Source organism: Aquarana catesbeiana, linkage group LG01, assembly GCF_042186555.1.
Source record: "Aquarana catesbeiana isolate 2022-GZ linkage group LG01, ASM4218655v1, whole genome shotgun sequence".
NCBI lineage: Eukaryota > Metazoa > Chordata > Amphibia > Anura > Ranidae > Aquarana > Aquarana catesbeiana.
In genome coordinates this window covers 546,933,915-546,958,793 of record NC_133324.1, presented here as the reverse complement: position 1 = coordinate 546,958,793, position 24,879 = coordinate 546,933,915, and the positions used below count along the sequence as shown (strand labels likewise).

Below are 24,879 nucleotides of genomic sequence, written 5' to 3'. Positions count from 1 at the left end.
CACCTTCCTCCATACATTTTGGGAGTCTCCCACATGCCTTTTCGCAAACTCAAAATGTGCCATTTTGTTTTTTGCTGAAAGTAATGGCTTTCTTCTGGCAACTCTGCCATAGAGCCCAACTCTATGGAGCGTACGGCTTATTATCGTCCTATGATACTCCAGTCTCTGCTGTGAAACTCTGCAGCTCCTCCAGGGTTACATTAGGTCTCTGTGCTGCCTCTCTGTTTAATGCCCTCCTTGCCCGGTCCGTGAGTTTTGGTGTGCACCCGTCTCCTGGCAGGTTTGCTGTTGTGCCATGTTCTTTCCATTTGGTTATGATAGATTTGATGGTGCTCCTAGGGATCATCAAAGATTTGGATATTTTTTTAAAACCTAACCCTGACTTGTGCTTTTCAACAACATTGTCCCTTACTTGTTTGGAGAGTTCCTTGGTCTTCATGGCAGTGTTTGGTTAGTGGTGCCTCTTGCTTAGGTGTTGCAGCCTCTGGGGCCTTTCAAAAAGGTGTGTATATGTAATGATAGATGTGACACTTAGATTGTACACAGGTGGACATCATTACACTAATTATGTGACTTCTGAAGGTAATTGGTTGCACCAGAGCTTTTTATGGGCTTCATAACAAAGGGGGTGAATACATACGCACATACCAATTATCAGTTTTTTATTTCTGAAAAATAGTTTTATGTATATATTTTTCTAATTTGACTTCACAAATTTAGACTATTGTGTTCTGATCCATCACATACAATTCAGATTAAAAAAACAGTGAACTAAAGGCTGTAATGTAGCAAAATCGGTAAAAAGCCAAGGGGGATGAATACTTTTGCAAGGCACTGTACATATATATATATATATATATATATATATATATATATATATAGGATTTTATGCACAAGTTCAATTTACTGTTCTGAAGCAGAGGGGTCAAATCGCAAAAAGTGTTGAGGAATCGAGTTCCTTTGGACATTCTAATAAGATAAATATTATTGCTGACGTTGATGAACGAGAACTGTCCAAAACTAAAACCAAATGTAAGCTGTTAACATGTAAAAAGGAATGACAATGGATGCTGTATGAGGAGGGAGTCACACACCCCCTTTGGGGTTCCAATTATGTTTTGTTATGTGTAAAATTATTTTACTGAATGTATCAATACATTTGTATAAATCTTAAGATTTTGTACAGTATGTGACATCCATGGGCACCTAAAAAAAGTCAATTTTCAATTGCATGGTGTACAGTTTACTATAATTAAGATGTGGTGCCCTTGCACATAACCCACCTAAGAAATGTATGGGTTTAAAACCATAATCAGTATTTTAGACAAGGCCTGAGAATGATTTTTTGCTCCTGTTCCCTTTTAGTGCAACAATGGCCTTTGTTAGCTTTTGTAGCACCTGCCCATCTACCCCTGTAGTCATTTTTTTTTTTATGTGTCTAATTTAAAAAAAATATCCTTTATTCTGTAGATGCTACAGCCTGACTGTTCGCTTAACATAGTGAATGTTCACTGAGTGTATCTTCATTTTGCAAAGTTAATGTCAGTGATGTTCATTTTGAATACCCAATCTTGTGCTAGCAAACATCCGAACTGTTTCAAATTTCCCTTGCATATGGTTGGGTAATCAAAGTAAATAAAAGTTCCCTTTATTTACTTTTCAAGGTGAACATTCATTGCTAGGTGAATAGCCTTTATTCCTTTAGTAAATCAACCCAACCCAGTAATGTAGTATATATAATACAGCATAGCATACAAATGAGCAAATGATACAGCAAATCAGTGTGACATATGTAATATAATTAAAGTAATAAATAAATCAACCCCAGTTTGCTTGACATTATATACTCACCAGCTCCACTCTGTATATGCCATATCTCCTTTATAAAGCCTAAGGAAAACAAACATGTGTATGAACCCTCTCCCACCTACCAGTGATGCTGATCTTTGCTGACCACTTGGATGTACCATCTAGTACACTCTGTTTTACAGCTTTGATTTGATGAGCATGTGTGGCTTTGGCAACTCCAAAAACTTCCTGGATAAGTTCAAAAATCTCTGGCTTGTTTCTTTCGCGGATTTTCATACGATCTTTCAGAACCATGATAATATTATGTGTGCGATCTTCGGCCCCATGCTTTGAGCTCTTCTCTGCTGCTCCTGTTAGGAATCAACACATGAAATATCATGGAAAACGTTCAGAATCAAATATTAGGGATTGCCCATCATTAAACATACAGCATATCTTAGCAAATTTATACTTGCCTACAGAAATCCTTTCGTAAAGAGCTACCCCTTTAAAGTACATCTCTGGCAAACCTGCCTCCACATTTCATTCCATTGAAGTCAATGAGTTTGACTTAAAAAAAGGAAAATAGGCTGTTCACTTTTGACAAAAATATGCTTTGCACGTGAATTTTCTCCTGAACTTAGCGATTGAGGTGAAGCTCTGCTAAATTCCACCATCTAACCATAAGTAAGCTAAAATGCTGTTTTTTAATTTCTTCAGTGGCGGAACTACCAGGGTAGCAACAGTCGCACTTGCGACTGGGCCCCGACATTCCGCCACTGCCAGGGGGCCCCAGTGGGGTTGCTAGTCACTGATAAGCACTGATAGGGGGCACTAATGGGCACCGATAGGCTGCATTGATGAGCACTGACAGGCTGCACTGATAGGAGGCACTAATGTGCACTGATGAGCACTGATAGGTGGCATTGATGAGCACTGATGGGTGGCACTGATGGGCATTGATGAGCACTGATAGGCAGAACTCATAGGCTGCACTGATGGGCACTGATGAACACTGATAGGCAGAACTCAGGCAGCATTGACAAGCACCGATAGGTGCCATTGATGAGCACTGATAGGCAGAACTCATAGGCAGCACTGATGAGCACTGATAGGTGGCACTGATGAGCACTGATAGGCTGCATTGATGAGAAGTGATAGGCAGCACTGATGGGCATTGAGCACTGATAGGTGGCACTGATAGATACCGATAGGTGGCATTGATGAGCACTTATAGGTGGCACTGATGGGTGCTGATAGGCAGCATTGATGAGCACTGATAGGCAGAATTGATGAGCATTGATAGATGCTGATAGGCAGCATTGATGAGCACTGATAGATGGCACCGATGGGCAGCATTGAAGAGCATTGATAGGTGGCACTGATGGATGCTGTTAGGCGGCATTGATGAGCACTGATAGGTGGTGCTCTTAGGCAGAATTGATGGGAACTAATAGACAGCATTGATGAGCACTGATAGGTAACACCTGCAGGCAGAATTGATGGGCACTGATAGGCAGCACTGATAGGCAGCATTGATGAGCACTGATAGGCAGAATTGATGGGCACTAATAGGTGGCATTAATTTGCACTAATAGGTGGCACTGATAATTGGGACACTGATTATCAGTGTAAACAATTCACTGACATTCTTGATGGTTAACGGCAGTCCTTTCCTTACACAGACACAGCGTGGGAGGAAAGGGCTGCAGATAACCGGCAAGTCTGTTTACATGTGTTTACATGTGATCAGCTGATCACATTGTAAAGGGCCGCTGTGATTGCGCTGGATGCACTTCCCAGGGGGCACACAGGAGGCAGTGTTCTGGGAGGATGTCCATGGACACCCTCCCAAAATTGGAAGCCTGAGGCTGGGATGGAAGTTACGCCTTTGATTTCTTTGCATGTGATTGGGTAATGTAAAATTTTACATTTAATAAAAGCTGGGGCAAATTCCCTTGCAAAGTGTAACTTCTCTTGCCAAGTAAACAGCCTTTTTGCCTTTAGTAAATCAACCTTAATTATATTTTTCAACTTTTGCAAAGCAGAAGGACATACATAGGGGGTGCAAACATGCTATATGTCCCCAACAAACCCTAGTCAAACTCAAAACTATGTGTTTTGAGTGTCAAGGGACATATTTAAATGTGAAAGTGACATTCCTGAAATATTTACTGAATGCAAATCTTCCTAGGTCATGTTTTAAAAAACAGGGATTTATTAATCACCTATGAATGTGAGATGAATGTCACATCTATAAATATTGGAAGCTTGCCATGGGAGGCTGACTAAATCATTGAAAAAAAATGTAATTTACAAATGAAAAATGAAAGATAAAATGCATTTACAAGGAAAAGCATGGAGTATCTGTGGCCTGGAGTAGTTTCCCAAAGTCCAGTTCAAAAGGACCCTCAAGCCAGCAACGGGAGTAGAAACAGACGTTAGCCTAGAATTGGCTCAGTGATCTTGTTGAATCTAGTTCTGAGGCAGAGAAGTGATGATGTTCCTGACATAGCAGGTCAAACAATGGATTGATCGTCATGGCAGCATGCTTTGGGGTGGATCCCCTTTGTCAAGCCTAATGGCCACAGTGTCCATGTAAATTCAATATATGTGACAGGTACTCTTTAAGGAGACACCACGGGTCTATTAGACCCCTAATGTCATCTCTGCACTCTTTTATAACTTTTCAAGCACAGACTGTGTCGACCAGGCCTCTACCCTGTCCAGAGCCGCTAGGGTATGGCAGTGCTGAACCTTCTGGTTTAAGAACCAAAAATGCTTGTAGGAAGAAATCATTATGTCAAATCTAGCAGATGGGAAAAAGGAAACCAAGAAAAACAAACTTTTTACGTTGAAGGCACGTAGGTTAAAATATCGGTCTACAAAGTCCCCTTTATTTCTGATGGTAACCAGAAACACAATTCAGTTTCATTTAAAAAAAAAACACAATGAAAACATGGAACACTTACTTTGTAGACAGTCTGCATTTAAGAGGTCCTGGCATTTTTCATGGCACTTAACTCCGCATTCTGTGCAGCGCATACCCTGACGGGCAATTCCCCACAAAAGCCCTTCACACTCGTAACAATAAGTTGGGGTTGTGGCAGTCCACACCTCAAAATTATGAGGAGTTGTGCTGGAAATTGGATAGATTAAAGCTTGTAGGGCCTTCTTGTAAACATGATTTTTCTGGTTAATAAAAAGGGGAAAAAAATCTGATGTTAGCACAAAAACAACGACACCAGCAACAAAGTATTTGGTTCTAATTTATAGTACTCACTAGCTCTTCATTGTTTAAAGTGCTTGTTGCAAGTGCAGATGTTATTCCTGCTTTACGGGATTGCACCAAGGACTGGAAAAAAAGACCCATAATGTAATTAAATAATGCATGATTATTTTAATAGCAAAATACATTTGACAAACAATGTTTATTTAAAATGAGTTATAAGCTTTTAAAGCAACTTAAAAATGACTTTTGAATTCAAACATATTTTGACAAAGATTTTCTGTTGAACCCCAATCAAACATTTAGTGCTGCTAAAGATCCACTAATTCAGTTAACCAGTGATACAATTCTTGTCGGGTGCAGCTCCCACAGGGCTTGTCTTGCCCGATTGTCAGCAATTTACAAAAGAGGGAAGGGAGTACACACTGAAAGCAGCTCAATTCAAGTATGGCAGAAAGGGGAGGGGTGTTTTTTCCCCTCCCGAACCATGCCCTCTAACGTGTTTCATCAGACATGGGCCTTATTGTAGAGGTGGGAGTGGGGTCTGTCTCATGATTTTATGCATCATCAGCCCATTAGAAACAAGATCAAAATCAATTCAAAAAAATCAATCAAAAATCAAATCAGGGCTATTATTTTCCTTGGCTATAGAGCCGCTAGCGGCACGGATTGGGGCCAATGACAATATAAGTGGGTTCCAGTATGGAATACTACAAGAGAAAGTCCTGCTTTATGCAGATGACATGTTTCTGCTATTGGGTGACACCGAAGCTTCTCTGAGTGTCATATGTCATATCTACTATTTTAGAATTTGGAAAGTTTTCAGGGCTTACAATAAATGGAACAAAATCCACTTTATTACCATTAGATCAAGGGGTTAACATTTGTCAGCATCCTTTTGTCCTGTATCTGTAGTGATTTCATTCAAATACTTGGGGATAGTATTCTCTCCACAGCATATAGACTACTATAGCTTAAATATTTTACTATTACTAACAAAATTGAGAGACAAGGTTAAATTATGGACCGATGTGTGACTCTCAGTGGCAGGGAGAGCCAATTTGGATAAAATGATTTTGGTGCCCCAATTGCTCTATCGTCTGCATGATTCTCTGGTGGTTATCCCACTAAAAAATTTCTGTGTGGTCGATTCTATTTTTTGGACCCTACTGTGGAGAGGAGGCAGTGCTAGAATGAAATTGAAACAATTGCAGAAACCAAAGGCCAAGGGAGGGTTGGTTCTCCCCAAATCCCTGGCTTTATCACATTGCATCCCGATGCCAACATATGGTGGGAAGCCTAGTGAGGATATCAGCCTCTGGAGATGAACCTCAGGATTCCACATTGTTCATCATGCTGTATTTTAGTAGGGCCAACACTCACGCCAAGGGCCTAGAGGCACAACTATTTTCCAAACCTAATAAACAATAGCCAACATACAGGTTCATACAAAAAAATATGGGAAAAAGCCAAATAACTACAAAAGGTTACGGGATACACTAGTTACAGCTCTATTTGGAATAATCACACCTACCCTGAATTAGCCAAGTTACGACATGCCGCTAAGTGGGGAGTCTTTGGGGTGACGCATCTCAAACATATCTTTGACAATGCACATTTACTTTCTTTTGCCCAATTGCAGTCTAGATTTTGGCATCTCCTCTAATATGCTATTTTACTATTTACAATTGAAACATGTGGTGAATGCTTAGCGGTCTCTGAAAGCCACGGAGTTGTCACCAACCTCGATATTTGGTCTTATGCAGTAGTCCCACTCTACAAAGGGCTTTATCTTCAACTGTTATGCTATGCTCCTTGGTGTGTATTCGGAGAGTTTTACCAGTTCAGCATGTGAGAGGTGGAAGAGAGACGTAGGTGATATCCCGGAAGCCCAATGGGAGGAGGCCTTGAAGGCCTGTATGGCTATGCTCTCTTAATCTCAACTCTATATTTTATTAAGAGTTCATCGTACCCCACATGCGGGTCTAAGCCCAGACCCCCTGTGTGCTAGATGTAACAGAAATACAGGGGACCTAATATATTTGATATGGAGGTGCTCGAAGCTTCACCACTACTAGAACACTGTTGTTAATGTGGTGAACATCCCATTTCAGGTTTCCATTCCCCTGGAACCTAAGCAATGCATTTTAGCATGTTATGCTTGATGCTGTAATTCCAGATATGTATGTTAGAGAGGCAGCCTCTAGGGCTCTGTTTCAGGCTTGCAGGGTCATTTATTACATTGGATATTTAATGCTTCCCCTAGGCCACAGATGTGTCTTGAACAGATGGGCCCAATGGTAAGGTTTGAAAAGCTGATATATCAGCATAGAGGCAGCCTTTCCAAATTTGAGACGGTATCCTGGTTTAGACCCGGTGGATTTAGTACTGGGCAGATTATTGCTGTGAAATATGGTATTACAAATATGGATATGTCCACTCTAGATGGCAATATTACAGTTGAGGACTGTGTGTACTTGCTTTCCAAACTTTTCTTGCAGGTTTCCCAATTTTGCTAAGGTGGACCTAGTGTCCTAGCTATGAAGGGTGCTAGATATGGCCTTAAACAGCTATTAATACATTTCATGTGACTTTATTTTTAATACTGTTATACTGGAATGTTTTCTTGAGTAAACAATATGTATCTTTATTGCCTATTTGTACGACTTTGTGACATCTCAATAAACCTTTTACCTTTTTGATAAAAAAAAACAAAAACTTTTATCGCTGTTTGTGTTGCTTTCCAAGAGGCCCCCCTTTGCTTCCTGTTCTGATGATCACACGGGAAGACAGGAGGAATCCCCCAATGGGGAGGGGCTTTTAAAGCTTAGCTTAAAGAGTGACTCCACTTTTGTTGAGCGAAATAGTTTTGTTAGGCTGTGTCCATGTGCAAAATGAATGTGACTTGGATTGTGATTATATAATTATCAATTAGCTGCTGCACTTGCAGGGTTTTAGGAAAGTGGCAGAGCCAATAATATTGATCTCAATGATAAAGTCATGAGGGGGGGGGGAGTCAGAGAGGAGGAGATACACATGAAGGAGGAAGAGACTGAAGGGGGATGTATGGCCCAATATCCCCCAAAAGAGGGTACATGAATGTTCTTCAATGAGATATAAACAGGCAGTAAAACAGGGTCAGTCCACTCAAAAGAAAATTATTTCAATTTTTTGGTAGATGTAGAGTTAATCTTCCTGGCAATTTCTTATACCTTTTGGGGACTGCGTTGGTGAAATAACTGTTTTTGAGTTTCTGAGTTTACATGCCTCTTGTGGGCTTTATAAAAAGACCCTTTTTGTTTTATAGAGAGTGCAACCAGAGAAGCTGTAACATGCAGAATGCCCAAATGAAGAAGAAAAGAACCTAGCCCACCAGGCTCCAGTAAAATATGGCTTTTTGTTTGATTGATCATTTACCTGTAGAAATAATTAATGGAGCTACTGTTCGCTCTTACAATAATCATTTTTAAATTGTAATTAACTTTACAAAAACAATGAGTGTAACTTTGCTTAAGATGCTATTGGGAGGTGGAACTATTACCAAGCCAAATGAAGCTCAGACAAAGATCTCTTTACACAAGGACATGAATCTAGAGTTTTATTATTTAACCACTTCAGCCCCGGAAGGTTCCCCCCTTCATAAACATGCAATTTTTTTGTGATCCGGCATTGCTTTACTCTAACTGACAATTGCGTGGCCACGTGACGCTGTACCTAAATTAAATGTATGTCCTTTTTTTGCCACAAATAGAGCTTTCTTTTGGTGGTATTTGATGACCCCTGTGTTTTGAATTTTTTTTGGCGCTTTAAACAAAGACCGACAATTTTAAAAAAAAAAACTATATTATTTACTTTATGCAATAAAATACATCCAATAAAAAAAATGTAAAGAATCTAATTTCTTCATAAATTTAGGCCAATACGTATTCTGCTACATATTTTTGGTAAAAAAATCCCAATAGGCATATATTGTTTGGTTTGCACAAAAGCTATTATAGCTTCTACAATCTTTGGGATATATTTATGGAATTTTTATTGATTTTTTGTTTTTTTACTAGCAATGGTGGCGATTAGCGACTTATAGCAGAATTGTGATATTGCACTGGACAAATCGGACATTAAGCGACACTTTTGACACTTTTTGGGAGGTGCTTGTATTATGGGAAGGCAGAGATCCATGTTCCAGTTTTTCCTACTGATAGAACGACGGTCTGCCTTGTTTACATAGGCAGACCACCATTCTGCTTCTTTCCTGAACAATCGGCGGGTCCCGGAGGACATCGGGTCCGCTAGACTCACTGATTGGCTCCCGCTGTGTCCAATCACAGGGGGAGCAGGTTGTGGGTACTAGGTACGTGATCCGGCACAGAGCGGCCACAGTAAATGTACATGGGGTGGTGGCGAAGTGGTTAAAAAATGTGATGATAGCACCCACAGTGATAGGTGCACTCTCCAAGATGACCTAGTGCAAAATACTGTGCTCTCAAGCCTCTTTACACCTTACTGATTAAAATCAAGTGAAAACAAACCCTTCATCACAGTTAATTGATTGTTCTCAAATTATTTTATCTCAAAATCAAAATGAGATTTTTTTTATACCTTACCTGTAAAGAGTAAGGTCCCTTTCACATGGGCGATCTGATTAGTCCTGCCTGTCAGTCTTTCAGGCGGTCCTGATTGGATGGTCCATATATTTCTGTGGACCGGCGGGTATAAACGGACTTGTCTAAATTAACCTCCAATCTGTTCTCGTTCACTAAATAAAAAGGAAGGGGAATCCATCCTCCTCCGTCTGGGCGGATCAGATAGGAGGGCAATGTCTCCTGCTGCTGCCAATCACAGTCTGGGAGGAGGGAGCAGGGGGTGGGACTGAACCTGGCTTGGGACCGAGCCTGCACGTATGCCCTTATAGCAAGCAGCTTGCTATGGGGGCACTCATAAGGGCAGAGGAGCCAGGAATATAGTTACATAGTTAGTCAAGTTGAAAAAAGACACAAGTCCATGTAGTTCAACCAAAAATGAAATAAAAATACAATCTCAGAAAAGGAGGATTTGGATTGCTCTGTGCAAAATCGTTGCACAGAGCAGGTAATTATAACATGTTTGTTATTTTAGAATTTTTTTTTTTCCCTTTACAATCACTTTAACATACCTATGAAATGCCATACTGGTCTTTAATTAGGGCCAAGGAAAGATTCTGTATATGCCCTGCATGCACAAATAGTTTTATGGATATCACATTCAGAACACCAGGGATAGTTGATCCAGGAAAAATCCAATTGCCTCCTAGGGGTTCAGGAAAGATTTTTTTTCTCCGCTGGAGTAAATTGGATTGTGCTTAAATGGGGGGTTTTTTTGCCTTCCTCTGAACCAGCTATGGATATAGGATTGGGTATATGGAGGATTTCTATTTGTTTATATTTTATTTTTGTTCAGCTTGATAGACTTGTGTTTTTTTTTTAACACGATTCAAAGCAGTATTAAACCCAAAGCCAAAAGTGTAATACATTGCAGATTACCAATCATTAGATTTGGTGGCTGCATTTGTTTTCATTCTTAGGCTTTTATGCTAAAACTCTTCACACGCTTATATGTGCGTTTGTTAGTCAGCTTTTCTTCTGCCTGGATAAAGGGCATTCAGGGGAGCTAAGCAAACTCCCAGTGTGCATGAGACATTAGAGTGCCTCCACTCTGGATGAAGGAGCACAGGGGCACCTTTGGACAGCAGTGTTGTCAGTGAAGGGGAGGGGAGTGTTAGATGTACTAGCAGATTTAATGACACTAACAAATCGAAGCCAAACTCCAGCTCACACTTTATAAGCAATTACAGCAACAGTGTTTTTCCTTTTGAGATAAAGGTTTTACATATATTATTAAAAGCTGATCATTGTAAGCACCCTTATCATTGGGAAATGGTTTTGTCTCAACCCTGTAAGGCCTGTATCACACAGGCTTCAGCTTGTATAAGAATAATGTGAACAGCAAACCAAAGCTTATACAAAGCATTTGCAGAGCATTCAGCAAGCTTTGTTATATGTCATATGACGGCCTCCCAGGATCGCACCCGTGATAGCACCCGATGCGGGCCGTGGGTGGCACGCTCTGTGATCACAGTGTCCTCTGGACACTGCTGATCACAGATTAAGGTAAAGAGCCAATCAGCGGCTCTTTACCACGTGATCAGCTGTGTCCACTCACAGCTGATCACAAATGTAAACAGAAGCCGGTTATTGGCATTCCTTTCCTTATGCTGACAGGAGAGAAAAAGAGAGCCGATAATCAACTTGTGTAAAAGGGACATGTACACTGATAATCAGGGTACAGTGCCCATCAGTGCCGCCTCATCAGTGTCACCTATCAGTGTCACCCATCAGTGTCACCTCATCAGTACCCAACAGTGCAGCCTGTCCGTTCCTATCAGTGCCCATCAGTGCAGCCTCATCAGCGCACATCAGTGAAGGAGAAAAATTACCTGTTGGCAACATTTTATAACAAACTATGAAAACTTTTTTTTTCCCCAAATTTTTGGTCTTTATTCGTTTATTTAGCAAAAAATAAAGAAAAACCTGTGGTGATTAAATACCACTAAACAACCATCTATTTGTGTGAAAAAAAATGATACAAATTTTGTTTGGCTACAGTGTTGCATGAACGCTGTTGCATGAATTGAAAGTGTGACAGCGCTGAGGGCTGAAAATTGGTGTGGGCAGGAAGGGGGTAAAAGTGCCCAGTAGGCAAGTGGTTAAGCTGCAGTTTATAAATGTTGAACACAGATTATAATGGGAGTGCTGACTGCCACTTTAAACAAGCTGCAAGTAGGCTTCAGAACTTCTTGAAGCTTGTTGAAAGCATGCTGAAGCCTGCTAGCAGCTTGCTTAAAGTGGCAACCAACGCTCCCATTAGGGTCTGTATTCAACATTTACAAACTGGAGTTAAAAGGTACTTTAAAAGCTTCAAAAAAGCTTGCTGGAAGCTCTGCAAATGCTTTGTCAAAGCTTGCTGTTCATACTGCGCTTAAGCAAGCTGAAGCCTGTGTGAAGAAGGCTTAACTGCTACATTTGCAGGACAGCTTGTTCTTCTGAAAACCAATAGACTGGCTGGATCACCAGGTGAAAATAAAAAAAAGCCTAAAAAATAAAACAAATCTAAGTTATCTAATTACTAAACTAAATCTAATTACCACATCTAAGAATTGGTAAGCTGCAATATAATAAAAGATTGCTTTTGGATTTAATACTGCTTTAAGCTGGATCAAAATTTGACTGGTTTAGCCACACTCACTCAACAGAAGATGATCTACTAATTGACTTCTGTTGCTGGCTTGTTGGACATTTTCTCTCAACCAGCAGCTGCTGTCAGTGTATTCTGTCAGTAGAGAATCCCCATTGTTAGAATACAATTTCTCAGCAGGGAGGGTTCTTCTATCCACCTTGATTCCATCGACCTTAATTGCATCCATCTATGGCCAACTTAACTATGTAACTAAGTAACAAATTTTGTTTTTTGGTTGGTTTGTTTTTCAGATACTGCTCACAATGAAGTGAGGGTATAAAATGTAAACTCTAAACTCAAAAACATATACTAGCTAAGTGGTGGTATGCGGAAAAAAAGATGTGATTTTCTCTTTGTTTTGGGGTTTATGTAACCACTGTTATCATTTTCTTGAATGCGTATACTAATTGGGAATAAAACTGCACACAACTATCACTAGAGGAAACTGCAAAAAAAACGTAATTTGTAGAAACCCTCAGTGAACCATTAGCAGAGGGGTATTATACTGTGCATGGATGTATCTTTCCACACATGCAAAATTTCAGGCACCAGCTGGCCTACAATATTCCATGGTGCTTGAAAAATACATATGCTTCCTTTTTTAGCTTTAACAGCATAGTGTAAAGATTTTTTTTAACATGCTATTTAGCTTGGTGCATGCACGTTTTCTTCCTTAGCATGGCGGCAACGTTAGTGTATGGTTTTATTTTTTGTTTTTTGTTTTTTATTGTTAAGTAAAATGTTCCTCTGCATATTCCAGACTTCTAGAAACATAAGGCACATAAACAGAATAATTTAGATGTTCAACATACATACACAAAAAACTAGGGCCAACCCATAGGTATCATTGTATGATCAGCTAGGTTTAGGGAATCGCAATCTCTCTGTGTGTCTACATTTGCGCACATTCCCACAATGCAAGAGTACTATAATTGTTTATCCTTGCTTTTGTTCTTTTGCTTTCATCATTCAGCCCCAGCATGTCCCCTTGAATCTTAAATGCTAATGAAAATGTAATGAAATATAAATTACCATTGCCTTTACAAATGGGGAAAGCATGGAAACAAATAATGAGAAAAGAGTTAGTGAATTGAATAAAGAAAAGAAAACAGTTTTTTTTTATTTTTATCTAAAACTCACCAAGTCGCTGACAAGAGGTATGGGTTTTCTCTTTCGTATGTCCGGCATACTGTCAATAATTATCAGACCACCAGCAGGCCTGACAGTGAGCATGACAACAAGAACAAAGTGCATAAGATACAGAATACAGAAAGACTATTTTGTCATATTACATTTGAAAAGGAATTTCTATATAAGAGAATGTACCTTGTTTGGTATAAAACTTTGCAATACTATTTTTACTTTGTATTTGTAATAAACTTAAATAAATGCATTAAAAAGAAACAGGGTCAACCAGAAAAGATACATGACTATACATGAGCTACATGAAGGCACCAATGGCTTCCATGATTTTCTTCACATTTAACTGAATAATGCAGATTAATGCCTCTCTGAGACCATTATACGTTTCCAGTTGTCTTTTTCTAAAATGTAACAACATACTGTATGAAGGTATTTAATTACTTTAGAAAAATTCTGTAAAAATGTATTTACAAGCACATTTTTTAAACACATACATACCATTCTTGTTTAAAAGAAGGGCGCTATAAAGCACTGACCATGTAACACTGCCACATATATGTATGAATGTATAAGTATATCCATAATAAGTGCACAAAGATTTTAGGAAATTACTTTTGTTCAGTTGATAAAAGGACACTGTCCTTTCACATACCCATCTTTAAACCACAGAGACTTTGACATATTTCCACTGCTTTCACCTCTCGCCTGCAAGAGAAAAATTGAGATTTTATATGCTGAAAAACATTTTTAAGTCTGCAGTCACACTGGGTACAATTTAAAGTAGTGCGATTTAAAGCCCGACTTCAATCACTACTTCTGCAATACTTCTGTGAGATTTGTAATGATTTGATACGAGTTCAGTGCTACTTTATGAGAGGGGCTGTCCATGTCACAGGGAGAAACAGTGATGTTATATACAAAAGTTTAACTTTCAGGCTCAAGTAGTGCTGATATAGACACAGGTATGATTTGCAGCCCGATTTACATTATAGCCTATGGCAGTAAAATCGGGCTGAAGTCCTGAAAAAGTAATACATGAACTACTTCTCAAATCGTACTACTTGAAATCATATCTGTTTTAATTCATCGTAGATTACAAATAGTATTTACTACTTATCTTTGAATGCCTCTAAAGCTGTATAGAAGAGGAATGCTCAAATTTTGTTAAGTGCTACAGGGAACTATAGACTCCTGAGAGGCTGTCTATATGAAAATAGCTCTCAGCCCACATACAGCACAGGGCAGACACTGATGTAGGAAATATATGCTAAAAGCTACTTTTGTTGTTGCCCAACCAATCAACTACCGGTAAATGATTCTAGTTGCTATGGGCATATGTTAGCACACTTATCACACATCGGTCCCCACTCCCCATGTGTTAGCTATCTCTCCTCCACAAACTCAGGCTTAAGTGTAACTCCAGTCAAAACTTTTTGTTAGTTGAGGATGGCCAAGGTTTATTTTGATGTCTTAGTTTCTACTGCAGAGATGTCCTTCATATCATTATGACAGGAAGTGACAGGAAAACCATTCACTTTAAAAGCATTTTTTCAGTAAAGTGGGGAAGAGTAAGATCCTTTTTTGGGAAGAATTGCCTCATTTTCTATCCCGACGATAAAAAAAGCAACTTGGGGGACTCTTTCTAACAGGAATTGAGACAACAATAACCATCCTAAGAAAGGATGTTCATTTTAAAGAGTGTTTCCTTCTTGGTGCCCACCATCACTGGGATGGAAAAGTGCAGAAACACACCCCAATGTGGATACAGAAACAAAAATACATCTATTTTAATATTTCCAAGCTAGCAGCTAAGATAAAATTAGGGCTTGGGCTTTTGTTTGTGTTAGAACTGCCTCTTTCTTTATATAGGTCTATGGGATTGCAAAATTACATGGAGCAAGTAAAATGCAGGCCAACTGCACCTGCAATGAATTCCCGGAAGTATCTTAAACTGATGTGCTGTCAAATGCAATCTGCGTTTACCTAAAAGTCTTCCAACACAGACCCCAAATGTTGCTTGTTATTGATATACAGTACTGATCATTTCTACAGCCTACCCTAAAACCAAACTTGTCAGAAAGGTGTAGCTTGGCTTTAACAATAATTACTAACAGGGCTATGGTAACATAAGTTAGATAACAAATATTGATAAGGGTACATTTACATGTAAATTACTTTTCTTGAATTACTTTTCATAAAACAAAAGAAACACACACATACCAACATCAGAAATTGAGAAGCAAATGTGGTTTTATGTATTACACATACACAAATACTTACACACACACTGCACATTAAAAAGGCATACAACAATAAAGTAATAGTTAATGAGTTACAATTATAGAGGACATGAAATGTCATATAATGTTGAAACTACAACAGTTGGGCTAAATTATTGGTAAAAAAAAACTGTTGTCATGCAACAACTCAATTGCCAGAGATTGGCAAATGGACACTTTTGCAGGCAAGTATGCACTTAATACGGAGACTTTTGCTTTTACTTAGTAAGTCAAATTACTTTTTCACTAGCAATTATATACTCATGCAGTATATCCCTGGGTTTGTCAATTAGAGCCTTAAATGACATCATATGGGCAATCTCCTGTTGTTATGACTACTTACTACTATAGGTGCAATTATGCAGGGTACCCAAAAAAATATGGTTATGTGTATTATTGAGTTGACACCAATGACAATGAACTATACATACTATCCATACATCTACTGTATAATCCATAGCATGTATTGCAAAAGTAGAATTTTTTTAGTCACCGTAAAATCCTTTTTTTCGGAGTTCATTGAGTGAAACAGCTTGGTAAAACTGATAAATTCGGGAAAACATTGTAAAACTGTAAACATGGCAATTATAAATTAAGGGCCAGCCCCCTAGAGGCTTTAATCTGTGTCCTTCAACAGACTCTGAGAAATGGCTTTTACAGTGAATACAAAAATCCTTTTTTCTATATTGTCTATTGAGGGGCACAGCTTGATTATAATTAAGCAACATAGGGATATTCAAAAGCAGCCCAAACAGAGGGGCAGGCACACCAAAACAACAAAGTGAATCAGCCGTAGAAAAAAAACAAAAACAAAAAGGAGTAAAGGCGCAATAAACAACTGCTTTCAAAAATATGCATACAATTGAACAAAAATAGCATCCAGAGAGGCAGATATATTGACCTTAAAAAACCTGGAGAATGTGTGAACAGAAGACCAAGTTGCAGCCTAACAAATCTGAGAAACAAAAGTCTGACAATGAAAAGGCAAGAAAGGTCCCTTTCACATAGAGATTCAGTCTAAATACATCTATCAGTTTTTCAGATGGCTCCAGACTGAACCTTAACCTCTTGGTGCCAGCCACACACAAATATGTGGCCTCTCAGCGGGTGGGCTTTGGCGCAGAGCAGCCGCATATTTGCGTGCATTAATGCAAAAACAGCTGTGCCGAAAGCACACTCCCTGCGTGGTCCTGGCACAGTTACTGGCTGGTAATGCGGCGTCATGCATGATGTGATGTTTCGGGGTATTACTACTCTGCACAACACATTAGGCATCATACCGCAGGATGAATGTAATTTATTGGTATGCTTGGTGATGTATTGTAATGTAGTGTATTTATGCGCTGCGTCGCAGTACAGATTGGATGTACCCTGTTTAAAGTATTTGTTTTTTTGTATATTTTCTTGCAAAATAAAGTATACATTTTTCAATCAAAAAAAGTTACTGGCTGGTAATGGAAAGCTTTCCAATCCTGTGAGCGCCGTGACAGCAAATTATGGCTGTCACATGATCATAAGCCCTCCCAGCATCCTAAATCCGTTAAAGGGCCGGGAGGAGCCGTCTCCAAGGGGTTAATGTATATCTATGGGCAGATGATCTGTTAACATCCACCAAATCCGGATCAAACAGAACAAGGCTACGACCTTTTCTGTTTAGATGGATCTTAACCGATATAAACAGTTCTAAATGGCTATTTACATGCATTTCGTTTATATATAGGAAACATTTTTTGCTTTTACTTTTGTTATCTATGATTGGTTTCTGCAACAACTAACAAAACTGATGCAAAAACGAATGTAGGATGATGTAAACTGATCAGAACTGAAGTGCAAACATATGTAAACTGAACCGAACTGAGCTGAAGACAGATGTAATAATTGATGTAAACTGAGGCTCCACGCACACTAGTGTTTTTTCACGTGCCTAGAAGCTATTGAGCTTTTTTTTGATGCTCCTAGAAGCTAGTGGTGTTATCTTATGAGTCCATGCACACTATTTTATGCTAAAAGCGTTTTTTAAGCTTCAGTAGAGTTTTTTGGAGCGTTTTCCCAGAATAAAAAAACGCTGAATGCTCCTAAACTATCTTAAACACTACGAAACACTACTAAAACGCTCCTAACAGATTTTCTCAAGCGTTTTTTTCCTTCATGTACTGTAAAAATGCTAATAAAATGCTAATGCTCCTAAAAGCTTCTAAAAGCTACTAAAATGCTACTACAAAAAAAAAAAGTTGATATCAGCATTTTTCATCTAGCATTTTTTTCCTAGCATTTTCTGAGTTTTGCGCATGAATGCCAGTGTGAAAGGACCCAAATTCTCACTGCCCTAGTGCAGTGGGCTTCAATGGAAAAAGGGGGAACTTTATCTTGTAACCCATAGGCCTACACAAAAATCTGTCAAATCAATTTCTTAGACTTATGCCCCGTACACACGAGCGGAATGTCCGACAGAAAAAGTCAGACGGGAGCTTTTCATCGTATATTCCGATCGAGTGTATGCCTCATCGGACTTCTTACGTCGAAAATTCTGACGGACCTAGAAAAAGAACATGTTCTAAATATTTCCGACGGAACCAATTCCTATTGGGAAAACCGCTCGTCTGTATGCTGTTTCAACGTACCAAAAACTACGCATGCTCTGAAGCAAGTATGAGATGGAAGCTATTGGCTACTGGCTATTGAACTTCCTTTTTCTAGTCCTGTTGTACGTCACCGCATTCTTGACGGTCGGACTTTGGTGTGATCGTGTGTATGCAAGAAAGTTTGAGTGGAATTCCATCGGAACTCCGTCGGAAAAACCTTCAGAGTTTATTCCGACAGGAAAACCGGTCGTGTGTACAGGGCATTAGAAATTATAAAACTAAAAGCTGGAGGCACTTTTTTATGCCTAAAGGAAGCAGTGGCTGACAGGTAAAACAAATGGCCCTTACCACATTCAGGCAATGGGAGAAATTTCTTTGGTGTGAAACCAGATAGCAACGATAACTTGCCACAAATTTGTGGCAGTGTTGAATTGTAAGTCTGTTAACTTGCTACACATTTTCATTGGCAAGTTGTACACTTGCAGAGCACTTAAAGCACAAGTTCTAGTTGACACTTTTCCAATATGTAACAAATTTGCGTGGCAAGTCTCTAGCAAGACCCAAGTTGCAGTGATGAGTCTACAGCATTAGTTCTGCAAGCCTACAGCATGAAAATTCAGCCACAGTAAACCCTGTGGTGGGATGACTATTGCACAATATAACTGAACCAGAACTTGCAGTAGACTTGCAGAATGTTTGTAAAGAATGTTGAACTGGAGTCATTCAATGCAGACTTGCTGCGATTGCGCAACAAACTTGAGAAGACCGGGCCACCGCTAGCAAAAGAGCGGCAAAAGAGCAGAAGATAGCGGAGGAGCCCGGCAGAAGAACTGAAGAGTGAGAGAAGAACCGGACACCAGGAGAAGAGACCAGAGAGCGGGAGAAGAACCGGACACCGGGAGAAGAGGCCGGAGAGAGCGGAGAAGTCGGAAGAAGACCCCTGAAGTTGGAAGAAGACCCCCGGAGCTGCCTAATAAATTACTTTAAAAACCTGTCTAGTGTGTTTTTTTATTGACACTTTTTCCCCCAGGTGAATGGGTAGGGGTACGATGTACCCCATACTCATTCACATAGGGTGGGGAACCGGGATCTGGGGGCTCCCGGATTCCGATAAGCCCTCCGCCCCCAGACCCCGACAACCAATGGCCAGGGTTGTCGGGAAGAGGCCCCTGTCCTCATCAACATGGGAACAAAGGTGTTTTGGGGTGGGGGGGCCACAGGGCGCGCCCTGCCCTAAAGCGCCCACCCCCCCATGTTGAGGGCATGCGGCCTGGTACGGTTCAGGGGGGGGCACTCGCTCTTCCCCACCCCCTTTCCTGACCGGCCGGGCTGCGTGCTCAGATAAGGGTCTGGTATGGATTTTGGGGGCGTTTTTTCGGCGTAGGGGGACCTAAGGGCCTGGTATGCCCCTGGAGGGGAACCCATGCCGGTTTTTTATTTAAAATTTGGCGCGGCGTTTCCCCTCATGATTCATACCAGACACCTGTCAGCAATGCCTGTCGCTCATCGCGAAAGGAAAAAACACAGCGACCATGACATAGACATCTTAGTTTAAGGATGTAACTGGATTATCTGGTGATTGTACTGGTTATTGTAAAGTTTTGGAATTCAACATGTGGAAGAGCTTCAAATGTGAATATCATCAATCCAAGCACTTATATCAATTCCCTGGGGAAGACCTACATCAGGCTTAAAGTTGATGAACCTGACGCTGCAGTTTCATAAACCTCTCCTGGCATAGGAAGTTGCTGGCTTTGAAGGTTTTCAGGTGAAGGCCCAAGTACTCCAAGTAATGTGAATCAGTGTTGACTTCTTGGAATTCCTAGATCATATGAAGTTCTCCAAGGTCCAGAGGTCAGAGATATCTGCTGTTGTAGCAACAGATCATTCAATAATTTGATGACCAAAAAGCATCCTAGACATAAAAGATCAAGAACTGGAAAAAGGATCTTTCCAAATACCTTCTAAAACAAGGTAAGGTAGAAGGGCACACCCACCAAAAAACAGTTGTCTCCCATGGCAAAGTGAAGAGATCTCTGAAGTCCTACAAAGATGGAAAAGTGGACAAATACTTTCTAAGGGTTTTTGAACCATAAACAAGTTTGGGTGGAATGGGAAGGTTAGTTTCGTAGCTCAAAAATCTCTGAATAGCTTAAAAAAATATTTCACAAACCCACGTGGCCTTCCCAGATCTCCAGGAAAGCCACCGGGTGTTGTTGTCCCCCCCCACCACCATTGATGGAGCTGTTGGGGGTATATCTACATGTGGAGGCAGATTTAACCACAGGTTTTGATCGCTTGGGTCCAGATCCTTAAGGTTTTGCAACGGAGGTAAAGTGTTCATACCCCATCCCCATTTCAATAATTTAATTCGGCAAGAGCTGAAAGCAGGTAAGCCAGACTGCCCTGCAGATCTAGACAAAACAAATGTTGTGGCTGCTATCAGCCTGTCATTGCTTTGTACAAGCTGAGCAGTTGCAACTATTTGCACTCGCCTGTGAATCCAGCCAGAGGAATAAGCTGAATACTTACTACAGCTGTAAGTAGGATCTTGTGTGAATGAAGCTTTAATTTAATTGGTAAGGTGTGGGTGGAGGGGATTGTAGTTTCTAGGGGGGTCCCTATCAGTTTCTTTGTGTCTAATGTCCATTTCTCTTGTAGGCAGCAATATAACCCTACATTGTTTGCCAATAAGCTGTGTCCCTCAATGGACGATACAGAAAATAATTTTGCATGGGCTGCCTAAGTCACTGCAACAAACCTCAATGAATGAAAATATGTGCATTGCGGCACAATGTGGTTTGGTTTAAAAGCACCCTTAGGCCTCATTTACAAAGGCCTTGAAATGGGTGGTTGAGTCTTGTTTTTAACCCCTTCCTGATGTCCTATAAATGCCACTTACAATTGTTAAAACAGAAAGTGTACACATGGCAGTGTCAGCATTGCCTTGCATCGTGATGAGGCAAAAAGAATACTGCCTACAGAGCGTGGGGGCCTTCCAACCACCTCCATTGACTTCTACTAAAATGCAGAAATTGGCATTTACAACAAAGTTATATAAAATCAGGCCATTTGAGGAGCGATGTGTGACGTGAATTGAAATTCTATGCAACACATCTGAAATACGTATTAATGCTATAGGCATATAAATGCATGTTAAAGGTATCTTTAAAATTCAAAGCCTGTGCAAATTTAGCCTAAGCAACCTTTTTACCCCTCCCTAAGTGATATGTGCAATTAAAATAATGGAAACTATATTATGCCCTGGCTGTGGATAAAACAAAGGAACTAAGTTGTTTGTTTTTAGAAGTAGACAATGCTAACTTTAAAAGTTGAATGCTTGAAAAGTGAGATGTGTTCACTTTAAATGCCCAATCATAAGCAAGGGAAAATGACAAAAAATAAGATTTCTACTTGCAAATGACTGGATGATTGAACACAGCTTCATCTTACTCTATTAACATTACTTTTGTAAAGTGAACATTATAGACCAGTCCTATAAGGCTTTAGTAAGTCAGCCCCATTTTCTAGGGGCGTGTAATCACATGCAACACAATTAGTACAAAAAAAGGTAGTCATCATTGTGGGTATAGTGCCTATATATATATATATATATATATATATATATATATATATATATATATATATATATATTTTGTGCACATAAACTAGAACACCCACCATAATCACCCTACTGCCCTCAAAACCCAACTGAACTCACAGAAATAGATATGCAGTCAGACAGACTTTATATTGACAACCTCAATTTTTCTAGACCTACCTACACTGTCAAGTTACAGTAGCTGTACAAGTTTTCTAAAGATGACTGAACAGTTTTAAAGGTAAAAGAGTAAAACTGGGCATAAACGGATTGCAATTCAGCTGGTTTAGCAGGGACCAGACAAATTTCTATCTGTGTGTGTGATCCTCCCTTTCGACAGAAGTCCATCATTACTGGCTGAACAACAAAAAACTATCTGTGCCCTGCTTACAACCCAATGCATTCTAATGTAATAGACCTGGACAGACAAATCCTCTTTCCTTCTCTGCAATACAAATATGTGTGTAGACACTTGTAATGAAGGGTGTGGTGGTTACTATGGCAGCACAAAGCAATGGAGTTTGAGGAATGGAAAAATAATTTTCATTCAGAAAGAAAAAAATGATTTTTAATACTTACAAGAATTCTAAACTATTTAAGAATTTAAAATATTTAATGTAATTATTGAATCTATTCCATTAAACCTAACACTCTTATGCCTCATGTACACCACAGCTGCTAAACTGAAGTTTAGGAGCAGGTGGGCATTTTTTTCAGCAGCCCTTGAACTCTCCTCTGTGTTATCTTACCTCTACATGTACACTCAGTTGTTTATAGTAGTTTAGAGGCAGTTGAGGTTACAGGCTTTTTTTTGACAGCAGAAAAATTGCGTTCAGGACTGTAGTTTACTGGCATTTCAAACACCAAAAGCTTGTGACCGTGGTAAACCGCATTTATGGGTATTTGTGTTTATGAGTGTTTTCAAAGGGGAAAACTTTTCTGATAATTTTTGAACATATAAAAATGTTGAAAAAACACACATTTCACCACATGCTGTTGCCTGCATCAACGAATGAGTCCAGTAGCCGACAAACTCTGGCCCTCTCATGCAATTTTCTATGTCTTTGGAGCCTCAGCAACAGCAACATCAGGATCATTTCCTCACACATGCTCATGATGTGATCCATAGTGAAAACACAAAAAATAAGACAGCTATCTACAAGTACATTCAGAATTGCTGAAATAATTAATAATTTACTTGTTGTTCATGCATTGTGGGCATTTGGGAGGGTCTCCTGAGGTTATCTTTAAAAAACGCTTCTAACCTCAAATGTTCATAACTGCTTCTAAACTTGCATAAACTCGATATGTAAAAGCTGTAAAACGGACGTTTTCCACTATAGGTTTCCAGCTGTCAAGTTTCCAGCGTTCAGAAAAGGTTTTCAACTGCCCTGTGTACATGAGCCCTTAAACTATTTAATTGATACTTTTATTGAAATTATTTAATTTATTTAAAAAATATTATAAATTACTGAACTTGTGCCCTACTGTCTACTGTCACCAGTAATTTTGGCTCCAAAGTGTTTTACTTTAGAAAGAAGCCTTACTACACTGCCTAGAAAGTATTCACCCCCTTGAAAGTTTTCCTGTCTTACTGTCATGGAAGACTGAATAACAATGGACTTAATTTTTTCTTTTTTTTCACACTGATAAGTTGAAACATATTCTTTAATTTCAAAGTGAATACAGATCTCTACAAATCTCTAAAAGCAATTGAAATGAAAAAAGATAAAACAAATTGACGGTGTACATCCACTTTAAGTTAGGCTTGCCATACAGTAGAAGGTTCATTTTTTTTCATTCAGCTCCAGGAATACAAACAAGGTGGATGAAGGAATCGCCACCACATAGACTGTCATTATACACTAAGGGGTAGCTACAGCCACTGATCGACAAAAGTTTTCCAAATTGTCAGTTCAATAGATGTTGATCAAGACAGCCACACTTATCAAATTTCGATCCATCTATGGCCAGCATTCGTTTTTAGTAGATACATTTTGGCAGCAAGTGCAGCCTTGAGTCTGTGTGGATAGGCATCTATCAACTGTGTAGGTTTTCCCCACTTCACTTTGCAAAACTGGCCTTCTGCAGTTATGTTTAATGAACAGCCTTTTTCAAATCCAGCCACACTAGATTCTTAATTGGACTGTGATCCGTACTCTGACTTGGCCATTAACTTTGTTAACTTTCTTGTCTTGCTAAAAGACAAATCTTCTGCCAAGACTTGGGTTTCTTGGAGACTGTATTAGGTTTTCCTCCAGGATTTCTTTGTATTTAGCTGTATTTATTCTATCCTCACAAGCCTTTCAGGGCTTACGGCAGAAAAACATCCCCAGAGCATGATGTTGTTAACACCATGCTTCATGGTGAAAATTATGAATTTATGATGAAGTGTAGTTTATGGCTTATGTCAAAGCGATTGCTCTGATGGCCACAAATGTGCTTTCTTGGTTTTATCACACAATGGAACCTTTTTCCATCTACCTTCAGAGTCTCCCAGGTGCCTTCTGGCAACGTGTAGTTTAGACATCATGCATTACAATATGCTTTACAAAGGTATTTTTACAATCACTTGAAACAAATTCTCTTTATTTATCTAATTATATGACTTTGGAAAAAACTATTATAATTATTCTAAATCATTTTGCAGAGATCATTTTTCAATTTGACAATAAATAGTATTTCTTTGTTGACTGATGTAAAAAAAAATTCCATTCGCTGTGGTTCGATGTTCTTTGATAATAAACATAAAAAACTTCTAAGGGGGTGAATACATTTTATAGACATATATATATATATATATATATATATATATATATATATATATATATATATATATATATATATATAAAATATGAAATTTTTTTAATAAGTGGTTTAGACACCATGGTTATACCTGAGCCCATACTCAGAGAATACCTTGAGATAATCATTGCTCACTGCTCACCTACCTGTACTGGATATCTCTGGCCTCTTTGCATAGGA

At 39.3% G+C, this 24,879-nt stretch overlaps 1 protein-coding gene across 14 annotated transcripts in view; it reads right to left on the bottom strand.

Annotated features, from left to right (window-relative positions):
• The window catches only part of UNC13A (unc-13 homolog A), a 359,756-nt gene that overhangs the window by 201,115 nt on the left and 133,762 nt on the right, over positions 1 to 24,879 (bottom strand). For all 14 annotated transcript variants that reach the window (XM_073595327.1, XM_073595322.1, XM_073595338.1 and 11 more), the window contains 5 exons: positions 14,085 to 14,137; positions 13,430 to 13,508; positions 5,072 to 5,143; positions 4,761 to 4,980; positions 1,932 to 2,159 (listed from right to left, as the gene is read on the bottom strand). In XM_073595327.1, coding sequence (XP_073451428.1) covers positions 1,932 to 2,159; positions 4,761 to 4,980; positions 5,072 to 5,143; positions 13,430 to 13,508; positions 14,085 to 14,137 — 652 coding nt within the window. The remainder of the gene's footprint in view (positions 1 to 1,931; positions 2,160 to 4,760; positions 4,981 to 5,071; positions 5,144 to 13,429; positions 13,509 to 14,084; positions 14,138 to 24,879) is intronic.